The sequence below is a fragment of the Setaria italica genome, chromosome III, assembly GCF_000263155.2.
Source record: "Setaria italica strain Yugu1 chromosome III, Setaria_italica_v2.0, whole genome shotgun sequence".
In the NCBI taxonomy this organism is placed as follows: Eukaryota; Viridiplantae; Streptophyta; class Magnoliopsida; order Poales; family Poaceae; genus Setaria; species Setaria italica.
In genome coordinates this window covers 711885-734914 of record NC_028452.1, presented here as the reverse complement: position 1 = coordinate 734914, position 23030 = coordinate 711885, and the positions used below count along the sequence as shown (strand labels likewise).

Sequence of the window (23030 nt, the reverse complement as noted above, 5' to 3'; positions counted from 1 at the left end):
AGGTTTTGGGGGGGATATCATTCCAAACCTTCCCCAATTCCCCAAAAAGTGGAAAACCCTTTTTTTTTGCCACTCCTTTTTTTTCTCTTCTTCCCCAGGTGAAGACCAAGGGCAAAGCGTTTTTTTGGGGGACGTGGGGTTGCTCCAGGCCCACAAAAAAACGGGGAAAAATTAACTTCACTTTTTGGGGTAAAAAATTGCCACCCCCCGTTTGGGGGCCCCCAAACCTGGGGCACAATAAAGTCCGCCCACAAACAAGTTTTTTTTTGTTTTTTTCCCCAAATCCGGGGGGTTTTTAAACCAACCCCCCCCCCCCCCCCCCCCCCCGCGCGCGCGCGCGCGCAGGTCGAGTTTTTTTTTTCTGACTTTCTCCTATCCTACTGTGGATAATTATCTGTGAATTTGTTTACTGCAGATTGAAGTGTTTCTGCATAATGGACAAACTGTTGAAGGGTCCCTAGTGATGTGCAATTTGCATTATAATATTGCCATTGTGACTATCAAGTTTCCAGGATCCCGGATATATCTTCCGGTGGTGGAACTCAGTGATCTCCCTGAATGTTATTCCTTGCAGCCTAGGCCTGTAGTTGCTCTAGGTCGGGACATGTACTCGAAAGATTTTCAGATGAGATGTGGGGAGCTGGTCCGAACAAACAGCGAGTTAGACTGCAATGAGCTCTTGGTCTGTACATGTGCACCGGGTAAAATGATTTTGTTGCTAATTTTTTATATATAGATATGGTTTGTAACTTCATAGCTAATTTGATTTTTGGCAAAAATAAATCATCTATCAGATTTGCAATGTTCCAGCCCAAGAAAAAATTATTCCAGGTAGAGGAATTAAATGTTCCAGATAGAGGAATAAAATATTTGTTCTATCACTTTCTTTGCCTTGAGAACATGGAGAGGGTGGGTGAATACAAACTGTTGGATTTCAATCCAATAGTTACAAACGTTAATGATTTGGGGGTCGAAAATCTGTTGACACATAAATGGATTATTCTTTGGATTTATTTTAGTATTCATAGCAATTTGTTTCTAATACAGAAAACTAAGTTAAGATATGAGCATGGTTCATATCCCTAGCTTGAATAGTTAGGGAAAAATTATGTAGCACCAGACACTGGTGTTGCAGGAAAAAATCGTGTAGTACTAGACACTGGTTTTAAAGCGTGATCATGATTTTCGCAACCTAATTTTAATTTGCACCTTTAGATGTAAAATCTTAGAATTTTTAGAAGTGATGATATCAGGTTCTAAAACTACTACAAACTTTGACTGTTTGTTGTTTCATATAGGTGATTGTTTACCAATATATTGTTTTCTTGACATTTTTTTTTGAAAACTTGTTTTCTTGACATTTGACGTTATAACATAAGTCACAGGCTGGTTCAACTCATTTGATTGCCCTATCTTTTCAGTGCCAGAGTTTTATTGGTGGGCCTGTCATGGATTTTGAAAGAAGAGTCCTTGGCATCACCTTTTCCTACCGGGAAACTACTCCATTTTTGCCGGTTGAGATTGCAGCAAGATGCCTGAAATACTACAAGCAGTCGAAGTATATTTTCTCCTTTTAACTTTCATTGGAACTGTTTGAATTTTTGCAGTATCATCCCACTAAATTTAACATTGCTCTTGTTTATTTCGTGTCTACCATTCATTCATTTGCACCAAAAGCACATGTATTGGTTACTGTTGCGTGTGCATGTGTATTATCAAGCTGGAATCAGTTTAAAAATTGATGTCAGCAAGATTGATTTGAGCAATTTTTTAGGTAATACTATGTAAGTGTCCTAATTAGAGGCTAACACCCTTGATCGAAACCATAATATAGTACTCCCTCCGTCCCAAATTACAGGTCATTTACTTGTTTTGGCTTTTTTTAGGTTCATAGCTTTTGCTATGCATCTAGATATAGCGTATATCTAAGTGCATAGCAAAAATTATTAATCTAGAAAAGCCAAAATGACCTATAATTTGGGATGGAGGGCGTACTATGCATTGGATATTGCTTGGTTTTCATGCATTTTTGTTGTTATTCTGGATGTTATCTCAATGGTGATTACTAATAAATATATATTGAAGTGACTTTGTTGTGAATATGAATGTTTAACATGGTTTAAGAATGTACTTTCTGCTACTTGCAGGAACATGTGTCGATCACGTGTTATTTGAAAAATCTCCAAACTCGTAGTCGTTCCCTTGGCCCACCCTGCACTTTTTTATGTTGTTAGACTTTCCACAGTATCTGCAATGTGATTTGGTAATTGGTTCTGTAAATAATGTTATTATTACAAATTAACATAGAAATGATGTTCTTATGACATAGGGACAATTTTGAACGCTTGATACTAAATCATTCTTAGACAAAGAAAGGGATGGATATCTTGCATATTAGGCCTACTTAGATTATACAATTATAATTAACAATAGATCGATAACTTTTATGATGTGGCAGAACATTGCCATGGCTTCGCATAAGGGGACAGGCTCTTCACACGCTGGACCTATATGTCCTGGAAAGTATATGGTGCAAATTTTCTGAGCCACCTTCTGGAGTTCTGGTAAACAAGGTATGCAACATACGGACACATATACACAAATCCTTTAATGTTATTGCATGTAATCCATCAATATCCTTTTTTTATGTGTTGAGTTTGGCTGCAAATCTTAATCTCTTTAAATGGCATGTTAATTTTAGAATGTTACTATTGACCTGAGTTTTAACTGTCATTTGAAGCATTTTAGTGCATGTTGATTGGCTTTATTTGATGGAGGATGCGTGATCTTTAACACAATGAGAATTCCGAACTTGGTGATTAGTCATTAGTGATTAATCTTTATATGATATGTACAAGGAACACACGTAGGAGACAGTAATTTCAGCCTAGTCTTCTAGTTGCTTATAAAGACCAATACTGCTTTTGCATGTGTGTGCTTAAGTTTAGATAAGATATGTATATATTTCCTTGAGATAATTCAATAAGATATTATCTTATTTTCAAGACCGAACATATCATATAAATAGAACTTAACTACCAAATCACATGCAGAAGAATATCTCTCTGAAAAAGTTTCATAGCAAAGGAAAGAACTTCAATTCATTTATTCTGATAAAATGCAGAACTAGTGAACATTCTTGATGAGTAACTAAGACTTAAGGGCCCATGGGGTAGCCCATATCACAATGTTTGAAAATATTTTTTGTCAGCCATATGAATTTAAATAATGAAATACTGAATTTATCCATGCCCATTAGCAGCTAGCTACTCTTGATGAGCAAAAAGTATTCCATCATCTTCTAAAAGTAGGAAATCAACTATCCTTAATAATTACGAGAAAAGAGAAAAATGAGGTTAGATTTGTCTTTGTATAACAATTACCTGATAAATTACATGTTTTATGCAGTAACTTGCATGTCACTCATGATGCTATATTTCTGTTGGTATTACTATATATATTGTTTGTCCTAATATTTAGTAGTTAGTTTATGACCAAAATTAATAAATATCTTTCATTAATTCCCATTATTAGTTAATAACTATTAACCAATGCTTCATTGCTACTAGAAATGTATAGGTACTACAGAAAAGGCAACTAAAATGTTGTTTTCCCTCTTTTCCCTGCTTGTTTCATTATTGGAAGTTATCCATTACATTGTTTCTCTATTTTATATTTTAGAGTTTCCATTTTCCTTGTATGGTTTAGTTTTATCTGTTTGTTATGTTGCAGCTGAACTGCCAAGGTTTGAATTTATACCAAGAAATTACATCAGTACAGATACAGTTTGCCATTTTCTAGGTTTTACCAAAAAATTACATTAGTGCCAAACTGCCAATAAACTTGCTATGAGATGGTCTCTCTCTTTTCTTTTCTTTTCTTTTCTTTTTTCTCTGTTAATAGCTCTCACCTGGACATTGGTGGTTTTGGTGATGTAAATTTGTTAATTCTTGGACAGTTGTATATGTGGGTACCAAAACTTTGAACCAGCTAGCTTTTGCAATGTTATGTTATTCTTTGTTTCAATACCCCCACCTTTATTCAGGTGCTTTTACTTTTACAAACTGGCATGTTGTTGCATGGCTGTTTACATGATGTGTCTTTTTGGTGCTTTGTTCTCGTTGGGGCAGATAGCTGACTTCATCTTGTTCATAAACGTTTGCAAGTTTTAGAAGAGTGGACATATAGAATGATTTCTGTCTTTGCTTACCAGGCTTGAGTCTACTTAATCATTTTCCTATGCATACTGTAGATTTGCGGCCTCTCAGCAGAAAAATGTGGAGGCATTGCTGTTGGTGATGTCATCTCACAACTTGATGGGGTTAATCTTTGCTCTGTAGCACAGGTATTAAATTTCTCTGTACATAATTATTATCACCACTCATGTATCGGTTTGCGAAAATTTTTGATGAATATATGATATATCAGTTGTGGATGAGGACGAACTCAAATAAGATTTGTCCCCTTTTTACAACTTGATGAATTCATAAATGTTCTTTTGATCTTATAAAAATGAGGAAGCCCTAAAAGTGTAATCAAGTGGGAAGAAACTTTTATTTCCTGGAGCTGCACTATTTGCCATTTCATTTCTGAGCCATGAGAAAAGATTGCTGGCTCATCCACGTGTTCTTTTATAGTAAAAGTTCCCATCATTAGTTATCGTCTACTGATATTGCTTATCTTCTTTTACTCATCACTTCATCCTGCATTCCTCCGCTTCCAATGCATTCTGGTTAAAAGAATATGGATATGTTAGTGTAGCATATTAATGGCAAACCCAGATCACATTCTGGAGTTAATGCATTGGTTATATTTTTCAGTTTAGTGCGATATTTCTGGATAAAATGGTGGATGCAACGGGTACGCAGAATACAGTGACATTGCAGGTTTGACTAGCTTACTTAATGCTTAATCAATAACGAATTTTTTTACAGATGCTAATTCTTGTTATGTAAACTACGTAGGCTGTTGTACATAGACCCACAGATCAGACTACATTTGTTGCGAAGCTGAATGTACAACATGTTGCCTCTGATGAATGTGACAAGTCATTCCAAAATAGGTTGGTCTTAATTAAGAAAGAACACTTGGAGACTTTTACGGGCTTTTGTTTTTCTTGATGACTGATGAGGTTTGTTTCAATTATAGATGGATGCGTGGAAGGAGCTATGGTTCCCGTGAGCACTTTGCAGTCAGAAGATAATGTGAGTACATTATTAGGCAAATAGAAGAATAGCGTCAAGAAGGCTACTAAAACAGGTCGCGAGACGAGCTTAGCTCAATTGGTTCCAAGTGCGCTTCGATACAAATTTGGTTGCAATATTTTGTATTTATTGTTGCACCTAGTTCCTCTAGGTTGGTAGGTTTTTATTTTATTTTATGAATCGGTCAAAACTTCACAGTCTTTGTGATCATATTTTCTCGAGAGAAAAAAAAATCCTTTTTGACCCCTCAACTCCGCATTTGTGTATTTTCTGCCCCAAGTCAAAGCAAACAGGCCCAGCGCGCTCGGATGGAAATTGGAATGCACCTCTACCAACGTAGCACCATCGCCTGCAAAATTAGACGGTTTTATAGTTGGGGGTCAAAACTAGGCAGATGCAAAAGCTGAGGGGTCCAATGGTGGAGCCATGTTAAGCACCCACGCATTTTTTCTTTTCTTTTCCGAGATCCTTGATCTCTGAACCGCCATACTTTGCATTGCAGCACGTCAATAAGCAGTGTTGGCAAATTGGAGTCCAGTTTCAGTGGGTTGTGGTCAAGCAAATGGGCGCGCGTGTTCTTACTGGAACACAAACTAGGAGATCCCAAACTCTGCCTTATAAACTCGCTGGGCAGTGTTCAGACTAGTGGGTTTGAGCAGACGAGCTAGCTCCCCAAAGAATTAGCATCTGAAAAAAACAGCGTAGTTTACATAACAAGAATTATGATCGAGCAAACTATGCATTGTAGCGTGACAGGATGGCAGAGGAGTCGGAGCTGGAGGAGTCACAAAGTCACAATTTGTGGCTCCTCCGGCCAGCTGCGAGAGGGAGGGAGAGGAGAGAGAAAAAGGATCAAGTGAACAGTGGCGCTACAGTAGATGAATAGTGATATGTCAAAAGAAGCCGGAGCTCGAAAGAGGTGTGCCAAATTGACCCTAAGCCCTTGTTTACTTCACCCCCAACTCCCAACTTTGGCACTATGCAAAAAGAAGATTCCCCATCACATCAAACTTGCGGTATATGCATGGAGTACTAAATGTAGATGAAATTAAAAACTAATTGCACAGTTTTGTTGTACTTTGCGAGACGAATCTTTTGAGCCTAATTAGTCAATGTTTGGACAATAATTCACAAATACAAACGAAACGCTACAGTGTGCTACAGTGCCAGCACAGTAATTTGGCACCTCCCAATTTGACCAACTAAACAAGGCCTAAGTAGGAGTAGATGTGACACGCAAAATCAATGCCAACTCTCCATTTCTTCTTCTTCTTCTAGGCGAACATGCCCTAAGTTATCATTTTCTCTAGTAATACTTATGTCCCCAACTTGTTGTCTCTCTGTTTCTTCTTTTCGATCAAGAAACTAACCGATAGTCTCTAACACCCAAGCAAAAGGCTTTATCTAGTATGATTGACTAAAAACAAAAGTAAACAAATATAGTCAGGATCAGGTACAACCTGAACCTGGCTGCTGCTGCAACCAGCAAGGTAGCCTTGGAAGATGGACTTCAAAGTATGGCAAGTTGCAGCTTCCATTTTTATAAATTTCAAGATTACAATGGATCTATGAAAAGATCGTGTATTTACAACTACAACAGAATAGTATACAAAGTTAACATCAATGATTAAATAGAATTTATGGCTACACAAACCGTTGAAGATAGTTCTAGACCTAAGTCAAAACGTACTGGCGCAGGTAGTTTATTAAAAACCTTGAATTCGGAATATGGGAAAGTAGCTTTGGGTTGGGGGACTACACCTTTTATGGGTTGCAATGGCTTTATTAGGCAGTAGAACCGCTTCTACAAAATGATCGGACTATAATGTGATCATCAACTTGTCGCAAACTGCTACACCAAACACCACAAATATAAAGTGCATGATGTGTACGAAGAAAGGATCGAGTATGTCTTGATTAGTAAGTGCATAGTTGTAGAGTGATTGGTAGGCCTAGTGATTATTATACCAAGACAACATGTAGTAAAAGACAAGCCAACAGTGTTGTTCGCCCTTCAATCTGCTTCCCCACTCCCTGCGCGCCAGTCACGGGGAAGGGGGGAAAAAATAAAAAGCCTGCTTGCCTGCCGGAGGAGGGAGATAGAAGAAAAGCTAGCTAGAATGGATGCAACTTGAGGAGCTGGGCCTTTGGGTCTTGCCCGGAATGGAAACTGTCTCTCTGCCCCTGTCTATGGTGTTGGGCCTGCGACTTTGCTTTTGCATTGGCGTCGTAGTAACTTGCATTGGATGCAGCTGCCACGGTCGGTAAAAATACAATGGTGCCCTATTAAAAAAAATACAATGGTGCGGTGCGCATATATGGCGGTGAGTGGTGGTGCACCCTTGTTTGCACTGGCTAGCTAGCTCTCTGCCTCTTCCTTTACATCCTGCTGTCTCCATTTCTCCTCATCGTCTTCCATTTCTCCTCCTCGTCTTCCGGCCATGGAAGAACAGTGCAAGCCTCTTCATCACGACTGACGTACATACATCTTCCGAGCTAGCGAAGCTTCCGCATGTACGTCTAACTTCCAATCTCTCTTTTATGCCTGTCTGATTAGCAAGAGATTACAGATCTACGTAACGATCAGCCAAGTACGTATCCATGCATGTTTCAACGTGCTAGTGCTCGATCGTTGGATACCAATTCCTTTCGGGCCACCTCACTGCACCTTCTTTGTTTGCTCTCTTGCTTGCATTGTCGTTTCTTGCTATCTTGTCGTACATTTTTTTTTCGAATGCTCAAGCACACATGTTATTGTCTTCTATATTTTTGTTCCTGAAGACGAAGCATGCTTGGTAATTTTGGTTTTGCATTTTTCGTTTTGGTACATGAATCAAGAAAGCAAAGTGAGGAGAAGGAGAAGCAAGTGAAGGAAGCGGAAACGATAGTGTAGTCTACAGCTGCGGAACGGAGCCAGACACCACCAGCCCAAGAGGTACGGTACCGTGTTCTTTTTGTTAAATATAAAAATGCTCCCGTGCTCCTAACCATAAAAATTATCTCAAAATGTTATTACTTCATCTTCTTAAAAGAAGAGATGGAACTATGGTTACCTATCTTGACTCACCATAGGTTGCACGTTTATACGAGGAGTTCCAAAAGACTCCGATGAGATTACAAGTGCTGGTTGGTTTAGAATCCAGTTCTAGTGCGTACGATCTCGTAGATAAGCTAAGCAATCTATCCTAACTATACTAGAACCGGACTTCTAACCAACCTATATTGTTTCGGTTACATGAGATTCAATATCTCTAACACTTCTAGCATTGTGCTAAAATTAAGGATGACAAAATTTTGTTCAAGGAATAAAAAAGAAAAGAAAAGTCATCAGTGCATAAACAACGTAGGAATACTAAGTGTTACTGCTGGATTTTGAGGGTCTTGTTTGGGAGAAAAATATTCTGGCCCAATCCACGTTGGTATGCTATAATTAATGTACATTCGGCACGAACTGTGGGCTCCCAAACAGGCTGTGTCATTCTGCAGCTGTGCTAACTGATTTGATACTGCATGCAATTATTTACTTACCACTTCGCATTTGGCAAGCTGTACGAACTAGGCCTTTCCGCATGTAAGTGTCTGGTTATCTTCAACCCCTCTTTTAAATACCGCACATCAGCTTTATTCCCTTTAAGCATGTGTATTTGAGTTTTTTTCTTACGTATATAGTATATAGGTTAGATAGAGATTGAAGAAGTATTGTATTCGGTGCATGAGGAACCAATAAAAAAACATAAGAAATTTCCATGCATATAAGGTTCTCCACCCTTCTTCCGCACCAAAATATTAAATTATATTACCGCTAGACTATTTAAAGTGGTAGGAGCCTTTACAACATATCTGCATAAAAACAAACACAATTTCGTAAACTATATATATATATATATATATATATATATATATATATATAAATAGTAGGCTAAAGTTACAGTACATTTCCAGAGTACGGGGATTTGAGTGCAATTACAATGTTCCTTTTTTTTGAAAATTAGTTCAATGCTAGTTTCAACAAATTACAAATATGAATGAGGGCCAGAAAAATTGATATGCGCATAAAAAAGAGAAAAGGTGAACACATGACGTGGGTGTACCTTCTATTATTTTTTAGAAACTTGGGCCCCTCTCTTGCACAACAAGAATATGGGGCCGTTGGTTAGGCCCTCCTCCCTGCTGTCCATGGGCCCTTTGCTGTGGGCGGTCGCCCTTATGGGCCTGACCTAGAGACACGAAGCAAGGATCACTTCCGGATTTCGATGGAGGAGAAATCCTTGCTCTGTCTAAAGTCATGGGTCAAAGGATGTAATTCGACTTATTTTTGTTTTGCACTTGCCTTGTTTCTCGTATGGCTCAACCTCTACCTGCATCTGTAGCTGCGGTTGCAGAGGAAATGGAGTTGTGCAAGCGAGTCATACAGGCTCACAGGAATTCGGTCGTGAGGATTTACGTCAAGAAACGAGATCTAATTACCCAGCGGGTGTATTCCACATCTGGGACTGGGTTCATTGTCCATATGGATCGTGGTTTCTGTCTATTGATGACTTGCGCGCATGTGTTACGACATCATATTCATAGGGCAATCTCTGTGCTCTTAGATAACGTACGTATTGGAGCTAGTGTGGTTTTGTGTCTGCACGCCTTTGAATACACGCCTTGCCCCACCACGGGCAGGAAAGATGCCACTGCACATTGGAACCATGGACTACGTGTCCGTTAAAGGCAATCCAAGCTCTGCCAACTTCAATCAGTACTGCCTAGTGGTTGGTATCCACATCAGTGGATGAGATCAAATGACTCAATTTGTGTGCCTCGCTGTTGTGGTGTTGGTGCTGGTAGAGTACCTAGTCTGAAAGGTGTAGCATTGCTTGGCTCATTTTTCCTCTTATATTTTAATCCAAAAATGCATAATCCATTTAATTTTAGTTTGGCTGAAAACTTAACTTATCCCTTTTCCTCAGGGACTGATGCCATTAGGCGGTTGTGGTACTAATGTTGCTGGTTTGCTAGACCAAATTGTTATAAATGAACGTCAAGTTGGAGGACCTGCCACTGGAGCTGGACCTTCTTCAGCTGGAGCTGGAGTTAGATCATTTTCTTCTTCAGCTCAAGCTGGACCTTTTTTTCGTCAGCTGGAGCTGGACCTTCTTCTTCGTGATCAAACAATAGAGTTTGGGAAGGTTGAGGTTCGATCGTCCAGCTGACTAGCCGATCGGATGTGGAGCTTGTGTTTGTTTCTCTATTTCTAGAATTAGTTGCACCAGAAGACTCAACTAACGGTGTATGTCTATCTAATAGCCGGTTTGCTTGCTCACTCAATAGATACACATGTCATGGTGATGAGACTTTTATTTTTATTTATGTGAGAACTTAATTCACCTTTGTATTATTAGTAGCTTTCTACTCATCATACAAATGTCAATTAAGTTCTCACACAATTGACCTTTGTATGATGGGTAGAAACCTACTAATAATACAAAGGTGAATTAAGTTCTCACATAAATAAAAATAGTAGTCTCATCACCATGATATACGTATCTATCGAGTGAGCAAGCAAACCGGCTACTAGATAGACATACGTTGTTAGTTGAGTCTTCTGGTGCAGCTAATTCTAAGAATAGAGAAACAAACACAAGCTCCACATCCGATCGGCTAGTCAGCTGGACGATCGAACCTCAATCTTTCAAAACTCTATTGTTTGATCACGAAGAAGAAGGTCCATCTCTAGCTGACGAAAAAAAGGTCCAGCTTGAGCTGAAGAAGAAAATGATCTAACTCCAGCTCCAACTGAAGAAGGTCCAGCTCCACCGGCAGGTCCTCCAACTTGACGTTCACTTATAACAATTTTGTCTAGCAAACCAGCAACATTATTACCACAACCGCCTAATGGCATCAGTCCCTTAGGAAAAGTATAAGTTAAGTTTTCAGCCAAACTAAAATTAAATGAATTATGTATTTTTTGGATTAAAATATAAGGGGGAAAAATGAGCCAAGCAATGCTACACCTTTCAGACTAGGTACTCTGTCAGCACCAACGCCACAACAGCGAGGCACACAAATTGAGTCATTTGATCTCATCCACTGATGTGGATACAAACCACTAGGCAGTGCTATTTGAAGTTGGCAGAGCCTGGATTGCCTTTAACGGACACGTAGTCCATGGTTCCAATGTGCAGTGGCATCTTTCCTGCTCGTGGTGGGGCAAGGCGTGTATTCAAAGGCGTGCAGACACAAAACCACACTAGCTCCAATACGTACGCTATCTAAGAGCACAGAGATTGCCCCATGAATATGATGTCGTAACACATGTGCGCAAGTCATCAATAGACAGAAACCAGGATCCATATGGATAATGAACCCAGTCCCAGATGTGGAATACACCCGCTGGGTAATTGGATCTCGTTTCTTGACGTAAATCCTCACGACCGAATTCCTGTGAGCCTGTATGACTCGCTTGCACAACTCCATTTCCTCTGCAACCGCAGCTACAGATGCAGGTAGAGGTTGAGCCATACGAGAAACAAGGCAAGTGCAAAACAAAAGTAAGTCAAATTACATCCTTTGACCCATGACTTTAAACAGAGCAAGGATTTCTCCTCCATCGAAATCCGGAAGTGATCCTTGCTTCGTGTCTCTAGGTCAGGCCCATAAGGGCGACCGCCCACAGCAAAGGGCTCATGGACAGCAGGGAGGAGGGCCTAACCAACGGCCCATATTCTTGTTGTGCAAGAGAGGGACCCAAGTTTCTAAAAAATAATAGAAGCTACACCCACGTCATGTGTTCACCTTTTCTCGTTTTTATGCGCATATCAATTTTTCTGACCCTCATTCATATTTGTAATTTGTTGAAACTAGCATTGAACTAATTTTCCAAAAAAAAGGAACATTGTAATTGCACTCAAATCCTTGTACTCTAGAAATGTACTGTAACTTTAGCCTACTATTTTTATATATATAGTTTACGAAATTATGCTTGTTTTTATGCAGATATGTTGTAAAGGCTCCTACCACTTTAAATAGTCTAGCGGTAATATAATTTAATATTTTGGTGCGGAAGAAGGGTGGAGAACCTTGTATGCATGAAAATTTCTTATGTTTTTTTATTGGTTCCTCATGCACCGAATACAATACTTCTTCAATCTCTATCTAACCTATATACTATATACGTAAGAAAAAAAACTCAAATACACATGCTTAAAGGAAATAAAGTTGATGTGCGGTATTTAAAAGAGGGATTGAAGATAACCAGACACTTACATGCGGATCTGGTTCGTACAACTTGTCAAATGCGAAGCGTATGTAAATAACTGCCAGCAGACAAGAACAAATATCAAATCAGTTAGCACAGCTGCAGAATGACAGCCCACAGTTCCAGCCCAATGTATATTAATTACAGCATATAAACGTGGATTGGGCCAGAATATTGGGCTCCCAAACAAGACCCCCAAAATCCAGCAGTAACACTTAGTATTCCTACGTCGTTTATGCACTGATGACTTTTCTTTTTTCTTATTCCTTCTTGAACAAAATTTTGTCATCCTTAATTTTAGCATGATGCTAGAAGATGAAGAGGTGTATCTAATAACATTTTGAGATAATTTTTATGGGTTGGGAGCAGAGCATGGGAGCATTTTTATATTTAACAAAAAGAACACAGTACCGTACCTCTTGGGCTGGTTTTGTCTGGCTCCGTTCCGCAGCTGTAGACTACGCTATCGTTTCCACTTCCTTCACTTGCTTCTCCTTCTCCTCACTTTGCTTTCTTGATTCATGTACCAAAACGAAAAATGCAAAACCAAAATTACCAAGCATGCTTCGTCTTCAGCAACAAAAATATAGAAGACAATAAACATGCGTGCTTGAGCATTCAGGGAAAAAAACTGTACGACAAGATAGCAAGAAACGACAATGCAAGCAAGAAAGTAAACAAAGAAGGTGCGGTGAGGTGGCCCGAAAGGAATCGGTATCCAACGATCGAGCACTAGCACGTTGAAACATGCTACTGTTGCCGTGAAGCAAAGCAAAGCAATTGAAGAAGGGAACGAAAAGGCTTTGTAAGTTGCATCAGCAAGCAGCTCTAATAAGCTAGCTACTCCCCCACTGCGCACTGCCTGTCCCATTGCATGGTCGCCGTCAAGAAGCAAGCATTTGCATGAATCAATGCATGTGCAGTGGTAGCAAAATTATACAGCGCACAGTCTCACGTCGGCTTCGAGCAGCTTGAAGGAGCGGCCGTCGACGGCGAGCAAGGCAGGTGGGGTAGTCATACCGGAGACGCGTGCCTGAGGGAGCCAGGAGGTGCGTCCGGCCGGTGAGGGCATCGGAGACGTGCAGGTGAGAGTAGTGCCGGCTGCGGAGGACGATGAGCCGCCTCGTGAGGCCACCGGCTCGGCCGGCGTGAGGAACCCGGCATCGAACTGGAGGGCAAGAACACGTAGGAGACGCCCAGCAGGAGGGCGCCGTTGGCCTCGACGCGGCGGCCCAAAGCCACTAGGGGGAAAATCCGCCAAGAAGCGCGCGCATGCATGAATCAGTGCTCTAGCTAGCGGCTGATGGAGTGATGGAGATGGAAGGAGAGCGAGCCTACCTTGGAAGAAGATGCGGTTGCCGCTGCAAAAACGAGCACGGCCGGGCTAGTGGTGCATGGCCAACAGGGGGGGAGGAGGAGGTATATGAGATCGAAGGCAAGGTTGTGCCTAGTAAAATAGGGCTAGTAAAATAGTACTACATGATGAGTGAAACGTCTCCCAAACGGGTCTCTTCTGGCTAGGGCTAGCTACCACCGGCCAATCCGCGCACTGGTAAGTGGTAATAAATGATGGTACACGGTACAGTCGATTGAGTATGGGTGGCCTCCTCTTCATTCAATTCGGGTGTATATACAAATCCAAAACACAGTAGCAAAGCTGCAAAGCTTTTCAAGGAAAAAAAAGAACACGGCTGCAAGAAGCCAAGAAGTAGCTCATTCACAAACACGATCGATGATTCGAGATCAATCGTGCAACAAGAAAGCTTCTTGTAGGAATAAAGAAGACGGCAAAGCTGCCGGCCGGCCGGGTCCCCTTGCGAACGACTACAGTACTGCTGCCTCTTTGTCTGTCATCAGCAAGGTGTATCCATTCGTTGCGTTGTTTTTTTCTTTTTTTTTTAAGATAAAGGAAACTTAATTTATTGATTTTAGGAAATTAGATCACCCTAGAAAACCATAAGACCCGTCGACAACGTTATGTTCCGGGCAGTGTATACCATGACCTGGAGGTGCTCATCCTTCGGTGCAGTCCCTGACCTGAGAATTAATTGTTCCAGTTTGCCATCCGATCAGAACACTACTCCTGCGAGATCAGAATGCAAAGACAGCAGGGTGCGCTCAAATCACCGTACCCGTGCAGTATCCGTGCCATGCGGCTAGCGGCTACTAGCTTTTTTCAATGGTGCAAGATAGAAGTGACTCTTCCACAAGACCACAACCATGATGATTATTGATTGATTTATAGTTGTAAAAGAGTAATCCAGTCGCTAATGCGTGATAGAGATAGAGATATGCTTAATTTCAGGGATCACGATGGAGATGGCAAGCTGCCGGCCGGTCCACGAGTCACGAGAGATCGAGAATGGTGGTGGTGGATGCAAGATGATGCATGCATGCCTTCCACCAATCCGCTTCCACTGCGTTGTGTTGCAGGCCTGCAGCAGCGATGGTATAGCTTCCGTGTTCGCCGCCGGGCGGGCCATGGCTTCCGTGTTCGCGAGAGCACCGTTTCCACCGCGCTCCGCTCGCCGCGTGGTGTGGGGATCGGATCAGATGGAGTATCCATACAGTCCTTTGATATCATCTGCTCTGCTCCTCCACCGGCGACAACGCGTGCACCTGCGCGCTGCTGGGAGCTGGCAATTGATTGACTCTAGCTAGCGTCTAGCCCCTCTCTTCGTACGACTATACACAGTTACCAAGCAGTAGTAACTCCACAACCACCATGCATGCATTTTCCCTGTCCTAGCCACTTAGCCAGTACGTAGTATAGTAGAGAGAGCATGCAGTAATAATAACATATATACACGATGAAACAAAGAAGCAATATTTACAAGTATATCTCCGGTAGCAGCTGATGGATGATGCAGCAGCATCATTCACCCGTTCAACGACCCCACTGGCCACAGAAACTCCAAGCCGGTGGTCTAAAGCAAAAGCGACTGTATTGCATTGCCTGTGTCTGAGTCCTGACCTGCCCGTCTGTGAGCTGCTCTTAACTTGCGGTACAGAAGCTACACGCACAGCTACGCTTACACGCACAGCGGCTTCTTGCATGGTATGGTCTGGCGTGGCGTGCTTGCATTTATTTCTTTGGAGTAGTACACTTCTTTTTGAGGATTACTACGGCAGTTAAGAAGCAGTTATATTAATATGCGAGGTTTTTCATACAAGATTAATTTGTGAATAGAGGGGGTAGAGAGGAGAACCAACTAAGTGATATTACATAAAAAAATTACTCCACAACAAGAGGCGATTCCGGTGAAGAATGTGACGGACGCGGTGAGTCCAAAGCCCTAAATCAGCTCCACAAATTCAAAACACAGTTACACAGCTGCAGAGCTTTTCAAGAAAGGAACACAGCTGCAAGAAGTAGCTCATTCACAAACACGGACGATTATAGATTCAACCAATGGTGCAACAAGCAAAGATGCCGGCCGAATGCTGTTTTGCCTGCAAGACGTACCCATTCGTTTATTGGTCACATCTTCTGAGCATTTTGTAGCAGCATTGTGGTACGTATACTTGCTGCAACTTGCTGGCAGACTTTGTGTTTATTGAAGTGATTTTAGAAACCAGATTCAGGTTGGTTCCGTCACAGGTTCGTTCCTGTCCTGATCTGATGATCTTAACTAGAGAAAACGACCAGTCGGGTAATTTCCGATAAGAAAATGGAACAAGAGGCTGGGTAATTTCTGATGACCCTCGCTAGCGAGAACAAGATGCTGGGTTTACCTTAGATCAGAGACGTACATATGACACGTCCATGGATTGTTTTTTTAAAAAAAACTTCCATTCCATGGATGATGGATTGTCTTGGTAGGAGCATGCATACTCATTGCACACGAGGAAAGCAAACATTTTAGCCAAGGTGACGTCCGCCATATTCGTAGCACAGTACATTGCATAGAGGACAAGAGATAGGCGGGACGAGAGAGAGAGAAGCAACCCAACAAGACAACAAGACAAGAGTGTGGTGTGAGCAGCACTGCCATTGAAAAGGAAGGGCATTGATGGCCGGAGCTCATGGCACCAGAAAAAGAGACGATGCATGGTGCATTGCATTTTCCACCGTCCCACTCCCGGCCGGCTGCTGCTGTTCGCTCAGCGTGGAGTATGGATCGCTCCGATCCACCCTGCTGGTCAAATGATTCGATCTGGCCTCCTAGAATCAATCGAATTGACCCGTCGTGGCCAGCGACAGCAAGCTCCCCCTCCCTCTCCTGTACACTGCCCTAGATGCCACAGGCCACATAAACTGCCAAACTGGTCTCAAGGAAAAGCTGTGTCAGTGTCACTAGGGTATGGCCTGGCCGTCGGTGATCTAGCTGGCGGTTGCTGTACTGTAGCGAGACCTAGGCAGCCAGCAACGCCGTGCCCGATCCAGGAGGTCTTGCCGTGCTTGCATTTGCTGTCCATGTCAATTTACAATTTACTCAGGAAAAACTGTCTATCAATTTAAAATTTTCAGGTTCAATCATCTTCATTTTCGTGAATGGTAGCAGCTTGAGGAGTAAAAACTGAATGCTATTTTAGGATGTTCTATTTTATTTATTATTGTTAGCACCATCCTTAATGCTTACATCATCTGTTTATTTGTCTTGGCTTCTTTTTCTGATTCAGCGTGAAGGAAAATGTCAGTGAAGAAGAATGAGTAATGATGTCAATCGACAGGTAAATTGCGACTGCATGCATACTCCAAAATCAAAGCATAGAGATCAGGCACATTGGTCCTGTTGCACAAGAGAGAACCCGTCCGACCTCCACCTCCACATGTCTTAGAATTAAGTATCTTTACATAGACCTTAATTACGATTTCCTGGTTAGATGACTGGGAAAAAAATTGAACTCTTTCCGCATGGTATTTTGTGACCAAGAAAATAAATAATAACTTTTTCTACCCTTCTTTCCTTTTTCTTTGTATCAACGAAACCTTTGGATTGTCTTCAATTAGATGGGGGAATCCAATTGACATAAATAATTCTGTCAAGTATAGATGATTGCATTTCTACCACTGTTTATAGAAAAGAAGATTGTTGTATAGTGGTCTGTACATGTTTATTTTTAAAAAAATTCTAGCATGATATACCTCGAGCTGGAAACCTTTTGTTCCATGAGCGCTATTTGTGGAGCATATTGACTAGTTATCATACCGTTCTTACTTATTTTAACTTTTGTTGCAGTGGAAGTTTACCAAGGGAACCGATACCGTTAAGTGTCACTGGTAGATTGCCTGCATCAGCAGACCTGGAAGCCTATGCTCTTGATCAATGGGAGGTTAGGATGACAAACCTTAAATCAGAATTTGTTTAACATGCCTACTTTCTACTTTCCTTTATATCATCTTTTCGTTCCCTTGTTGAATCCGATTCTTAGAAACACTCGGAAGGCTTCCGGTGTTTATTTCCCCTAGTGAAGGCTTATATATATATTTTTTCTATGGGAAAATAGTGCTTCTTGTTGCAATTGATCAATTCATCTCAAGTAGAAAAAGGAACAAGTTTCAGCTCCTCCATGATGAAGACATTTCAGCGCGGCCTTCTGAGTTCAAGGTTCCATCTAATTACCTTGTCTTCATAATTGGGTTAATTTCTTATAAATGAGTACAGTCAAATGTTGTTTTTTTGAACAATAAGTGATTGGCAAATTGCTGCAACTCTTTATTTCTTCTAGTACAATTAGATAACATAACCAGTTGCATTCTCTAAATTTATACATAGCTAATTAGCCACACACTAAACAGACAATTGGAGCTAGTAAATTGAAGTTGATGTGGTCTGACAACAAATTGCTGTTGGTTTACTATTCTATTTCCTGGATGTAGAAGTTGATTAACCGATGATCCTAGCAGACAATTTGGTTCAGTAGCTTGGTCTTTTTTTTTTTGGTTAAAATAGTTAAGATTATTTGTAAGTCATGTTTGATGACAGTATACTCATGTAAATCTCATATTTTCATACCGCTGTATGCTGTCCAGCTTTGCATAGGTTTGCTTCACTTCACTGATATAAGCAATAATTTCATCGACGTGGTTATCTGATTTGGTATATTGGCAGGGATGGTGAAGCTCCAAAGTTGACTGAGAATGGCTTCCAATTTCTTGTGAGTTCTCAGCTCTCAGCTAATCCGATAATTGACATACTTCCACATTTGGTTCTTATTATTTTCTACGTTACCAGCTTATGGAAACAAATGCATAACTTTGGTACATAATGAGAGAATACATTTCCTCCGCAGAGGTATTGGTGGCATATTCTTATATTTATTTTGGGTCACCTTGGTAATTTTTATGTTGAATTTGTTGTTGCATGTTATTAAATAGGAACGTGGAGTGGACCCTACAGACCCGATAGGCCTGTTCGCTTCAGCTTATAAGCCGGCTGAAAAGCTGAAACGGCTGATTTGTTGTGAGAGGAAAACACTGTTTGGTGGCTGATAAGCCGGTTGAATAAGCTGAAGCGAACAGGCCTTGGAACTTAGTTTTCATAAATTGGGAGCGGTAAAGTGAACTTTATTTCTGAAGATCATGTTTAAACATGTAGATAGTAGTCAACATTTTTGTCCCCTGATGTCCATGAAAAATTCTATAGCTGGAGCACCTTTTCTTTTGGAGCTACAGTACATGAATATGAAAAGGAAGTGTAATGAAATATATGAGAAGAGCATCTTGAAGAAGTTGTAACTGTTCCACTTTATCTAACATAGCAGGACAATCAAGCTTATCTGCCTTCTTAAGAATATTTGAAAAGAAGATAGGCACTGTAGTTTTGAGTCTAATAAAATGAAATTTACCAGCTTATGTCGAAGTCTCCTGTCTGGTACATTGGTTTTCGTGGCCATACTTTCTGTCTGCCCTGTTCATGTTTCAGGCTTATGTCGAACACTCTGACTGATGTCGAACGAATTGCCATCAGGGATCTTGCTGAGTTGGGATTAGTCAAACTGCAGCAGGTATGAATTTTATTTTTGTTTTTCCCCTGATCATCTTGATGGTAATGACGAGTACTGAATTTCAGGGTCGAAAGGATAGCTGGTTCATTCCTACCCAATTAGCTACAGATCTCTCAGCAAGCTTGTCAGATTCATCGTCCAGCAAAGAGGTTGCATAATATATCCTTCCCTACTGCAACTATTTATGTTTTTCAAAACTTATCTGTAACTTCTACCTACTTGTCCCCTAATCAATGATCATAATGAAGATATGTATTACATTTAATCTAAGAGATGATATTTGTAATGTTGTTGCAGGGCTTTGTTGTTGTGGAGACAAACTTTAGAATGTACGCATACTCTACCTCCAAATTGCACTGTGAAATTCTGCGCCTTTTTTCAAGGTACATGAAGTGCCCTATGAGTGACACAACCTAGCTCCTCAATCTACCACTTTTTCATTAAAGCTATGGCATCATAGCTCACTGCCTCCTGTTCAGGAATCACTTGCTTTGTTTATTAATGTGCTATATGATTTATGTTGCACGCAAAGGGAGCAACTGATCGGTCATAACTGCATGGGCTCTGTACTCTTCTTAAAGCTTCTTTACCTGATGCCACTTGAGTACATGCCAATTCAGTTGGTCTGACATTCCCAGTAGACTGGTCAGTGGTTGCAGTTGTGAATTCCATGCAGCTGCTTGTTTAGTTGTACTGTGGACCTGATAAATTAGACTGCACAGGTTAAGTTTCTAGAGTAATCCAGTGCTATATCTAGGGAAAAAATTTAACTTAATAGAGTAAGACATTTATAGACATCGCTTGGAGGTGCTAAGCCCTTTAGAACTGTGCTGTAGGCAGCTTGTAGATTTAGCTGTTTGAATCACTTGCATCTGAAAAATATTGATGTCCACTTTGCACTGTTGGCTGTAGTATATTAGTCCTTTTTGTTTTTAGTCCTTTTTGCAAAAGATTCTCACAAATACGCTCCTGACGAAACCAATTCCAAAAATGGACCTTTAGCTTGGCGCCATCCACGCTGGCGCCAAGCTTACATGTGTCGGCGCCAGCCATCCTGACGCCAAGGTCCATGCGCAGTTGTTGGTGCGGATGCCGACGTGGCGGGGGCTCGGCACCATGGATCTTGGCGCCAAGCTTGACGCCGTAGGCCTTGGTGGCGAGCAATTTACCCCATACCTCCTGGCGTTTGGAACGAAATAAGTATAATTATTCCGAGGAGTGTGCAACAAACTATGCTCAGTTCAACTGGTTAGGACTTGATCTTCTCATCCCAAGATCCATGGCGCCAAGCCCCCGCCACGTTAGCATCCGCGTCAGCAGCTGCGCATGGACCGTCAAGACGTGTAAGCTTGGCGCCAGCGTGGATGGCGCCAAGCTAAGGGTCCATTTTTGGAATTGGTTCCGCCAGGGGCGTATTTGTGAGAATCTTTCGCAAAAAGGGCTAAAAACAAAAAAGTCGCTATATTAGTTCATACAGCGCTTTGCTGCCTTGCACTATTGCTTGCTCTGTAGGTGGCAAGTAGGAATTTATCTTTTGCATCCGACTCAGTTGATTTCAGGTTCCAGGATTTGAATCAGAAAAGTGGTTTTGAATGACTCCAGTTTGCAGGGTTTTTTTTAATTTTTTCTAAAGGTTTGATTATAATTGCATGATTAGTTCTGTCGTATTATCCTGTATGCTATTAATATTCCAATATTTGTTTGTGGACTCACTTTGAAACAAAATCATTGACTATATGCTTTTCTTTCCAGGGTGGAGTATCAACTTCCAAGCCTGTTCGCTTCAGCTTATTCAGCCGGCTTATCAGCCACTAAACAGTGTTTTCCTCTCACAACAAATCAGCCGTTTCAGCTTTTCAGCCGGCTTATAAGCTGAAGCGAACAGGCAAATCTCATCGTGGGAGCTATTACAAAAGAAAGTATTTATGGTGCTTTTGAGAATGGAATAACTGCTGAGCAGGTAATGTCTAATATACTACTTCCGTTCTGTTTTACTGCACACAGTCGAGTATTCACATATATAATTAAAATGTAATGGTCATATGTGCGTTTGAGATTATATGTTAACCAAAATGACAAGTGACACTGGGGTATTATGTTAACCTGGCTCTAATACCAATTTGTCACGGCCGTGCGGCAGTGAGCGGATCGGATAGCTGTGGGAGGTTGCCGGCCGCTGGGCTGCCGGTTTCCTGCCCGTGATGCACGCGGAGGTCGCCGCGGTGGCGACGAGCAGCAAGGAGATGAGAAACAGAGAACGGGAGATGAGGAAGTAGATTAATTCTGGCTTGATTATTCTGTTCGGCGGCTTCATATAAATAGCCAGGATTACAACTCAACTAACTCAGCTAGATTAACTAAGCTAACAAACTGATAACAATGAAATCTAAACCAAATCTTATCTGAAACAAACCAAACTATGCCGCTGCATCCTAACTGACTATAGCGTTCACCCTTGGCCCCGCGCTCCTCTGGTACGTGATGCCGACCATAACAGTTTGCGCATACTAACACACCCATACTTAATACGGTTATTTTTTGTGCACCGTGTAAATTTTGGCTACAATTTTGTCCTCCAGCTTAGCTTCTATTCTATTTCTTGTCTGGTAAAGCAGTTACATTTAATATCTAGCTTGCATCTTGTTTCAAGATCCATCGTCTTCTTTTTTCCAGATAATTTCATTTCTTAAGCAAAATGCTCACCCTCGTGTTGTTGACAAGATACCTGCTGTTCCGGAGAATGTCACTGATCAGGTGAGAAGCGATAATTCTCTCTCTGTTGAGCAGCCATCAGTTAGTCTGCAGAAACAATATAGTAGATGAGTAATTCAATACTCACCTATGCAGATTAGGCTGTGGGAAACTGACCGTAACAGGGGTGAGATGATTCCATCACATTTGTATGAAGATTTTCCTAGCAAGGTAAACGCAGTATTATTTCTTCTCTGCATCTTTGGCAAAGGGCAATCGTCAGACATTAACTTGCTTACTGTGCTCCTCGGTGTTTTTTCTGGTAAACTGACAGTTTGCTTAATTCTGCTTCTTATGCAGGAATGGTTTGAACAATGCTGTGATCACGCAAGAGATCATGGATACTTGCTGTGGGAGGACCCTAAGAGAATGAGGCTGATTGTACGAGGGGAGTTCCATCCTGAAATGAGGGAGTTCCTCCGCAGGCAAAGATGAAAAATGACCCTGTTTTTCCTCTTGGATAGAACAAGCAATTCGTGTGCATAAAGCTCCTCTATGCAAATGCCCCACACAAGTCTACCATTACCAACATGGCGACGGTTCATGTGCCTTGTCTCGTACGCATGCCACAAGGCGTGCACCCAAGAGTTTCTAATCGAAGATGAAAAAGAAGATGCAATCGCATCTGCAGACGGCTGCATACATTGTAGACATTTGAGATTGGTTTAGATTAGTGAAAGTTCCATTTGTAGTAATATGATTAACGCGGCACTGACACAGTTAGTGGGTAAAACCCAGGAGTGACCTCTGTTTCCTTATTTTAAATCTGTGATGATGATCCAGGAGGTTTCAGGTTCAAGTATCCTCAGCTGGTGGCTGCTGCTGTAAATCCTCAAATGACTTTCTAAAGGATTGATATTGGTTGTCATCATTTGCAAGAT

The 23030-nt window shown here is 41.2% G+C and overlaps 1 protein-coding gene, 1 long non-coding RNA gene and 1 pseudogene across 2 annotated transcripts; 2 read left to right on the top strand and 1 right to left on the bottom strand.

Annotated features, from left to right (window-relative positions):
* The window catches only part of LOC101759965, a 26888-nt pseudogene extending 3868 nt beyond the window's left edge, over positions 1-23020 (top strand).
* LOC101759277 lies at positions 391-5455 on the top strand. Its single transcript, XM_022825187.1, has 7 exons — positions 391-682; positions 1422-1558; positions 2459-2573; positions 4253-4345; positions 4821-4886; positions 4965-5062; positions 5149-5455. The coding sequence occupies exons 1-7, from the start codon at positions 464-466 to the stop codon at positions 5201-5203; spliced, it is 783 nt and encodes a 260-aa protein (XP_022680922.1). The 5' UTR covers positions 391-463; the 3' UTR covers positions 5204-5455.
* On the bottom strand, positions 12419-13851 carry LOC111256715. The gene is made up of 3 exons (XR_002676996.1): positions 13786-13851; positions 12864-12960; positions 12419-12505 (listed from the first exon to the last, which is right to left on the bottom strand). It is a non-coding gene; the product is annotated as an uncharacterized LOC111256715 (long non-coding RNA).
* Positions 23021-23030: the final 10 nt, after the last annotated feature.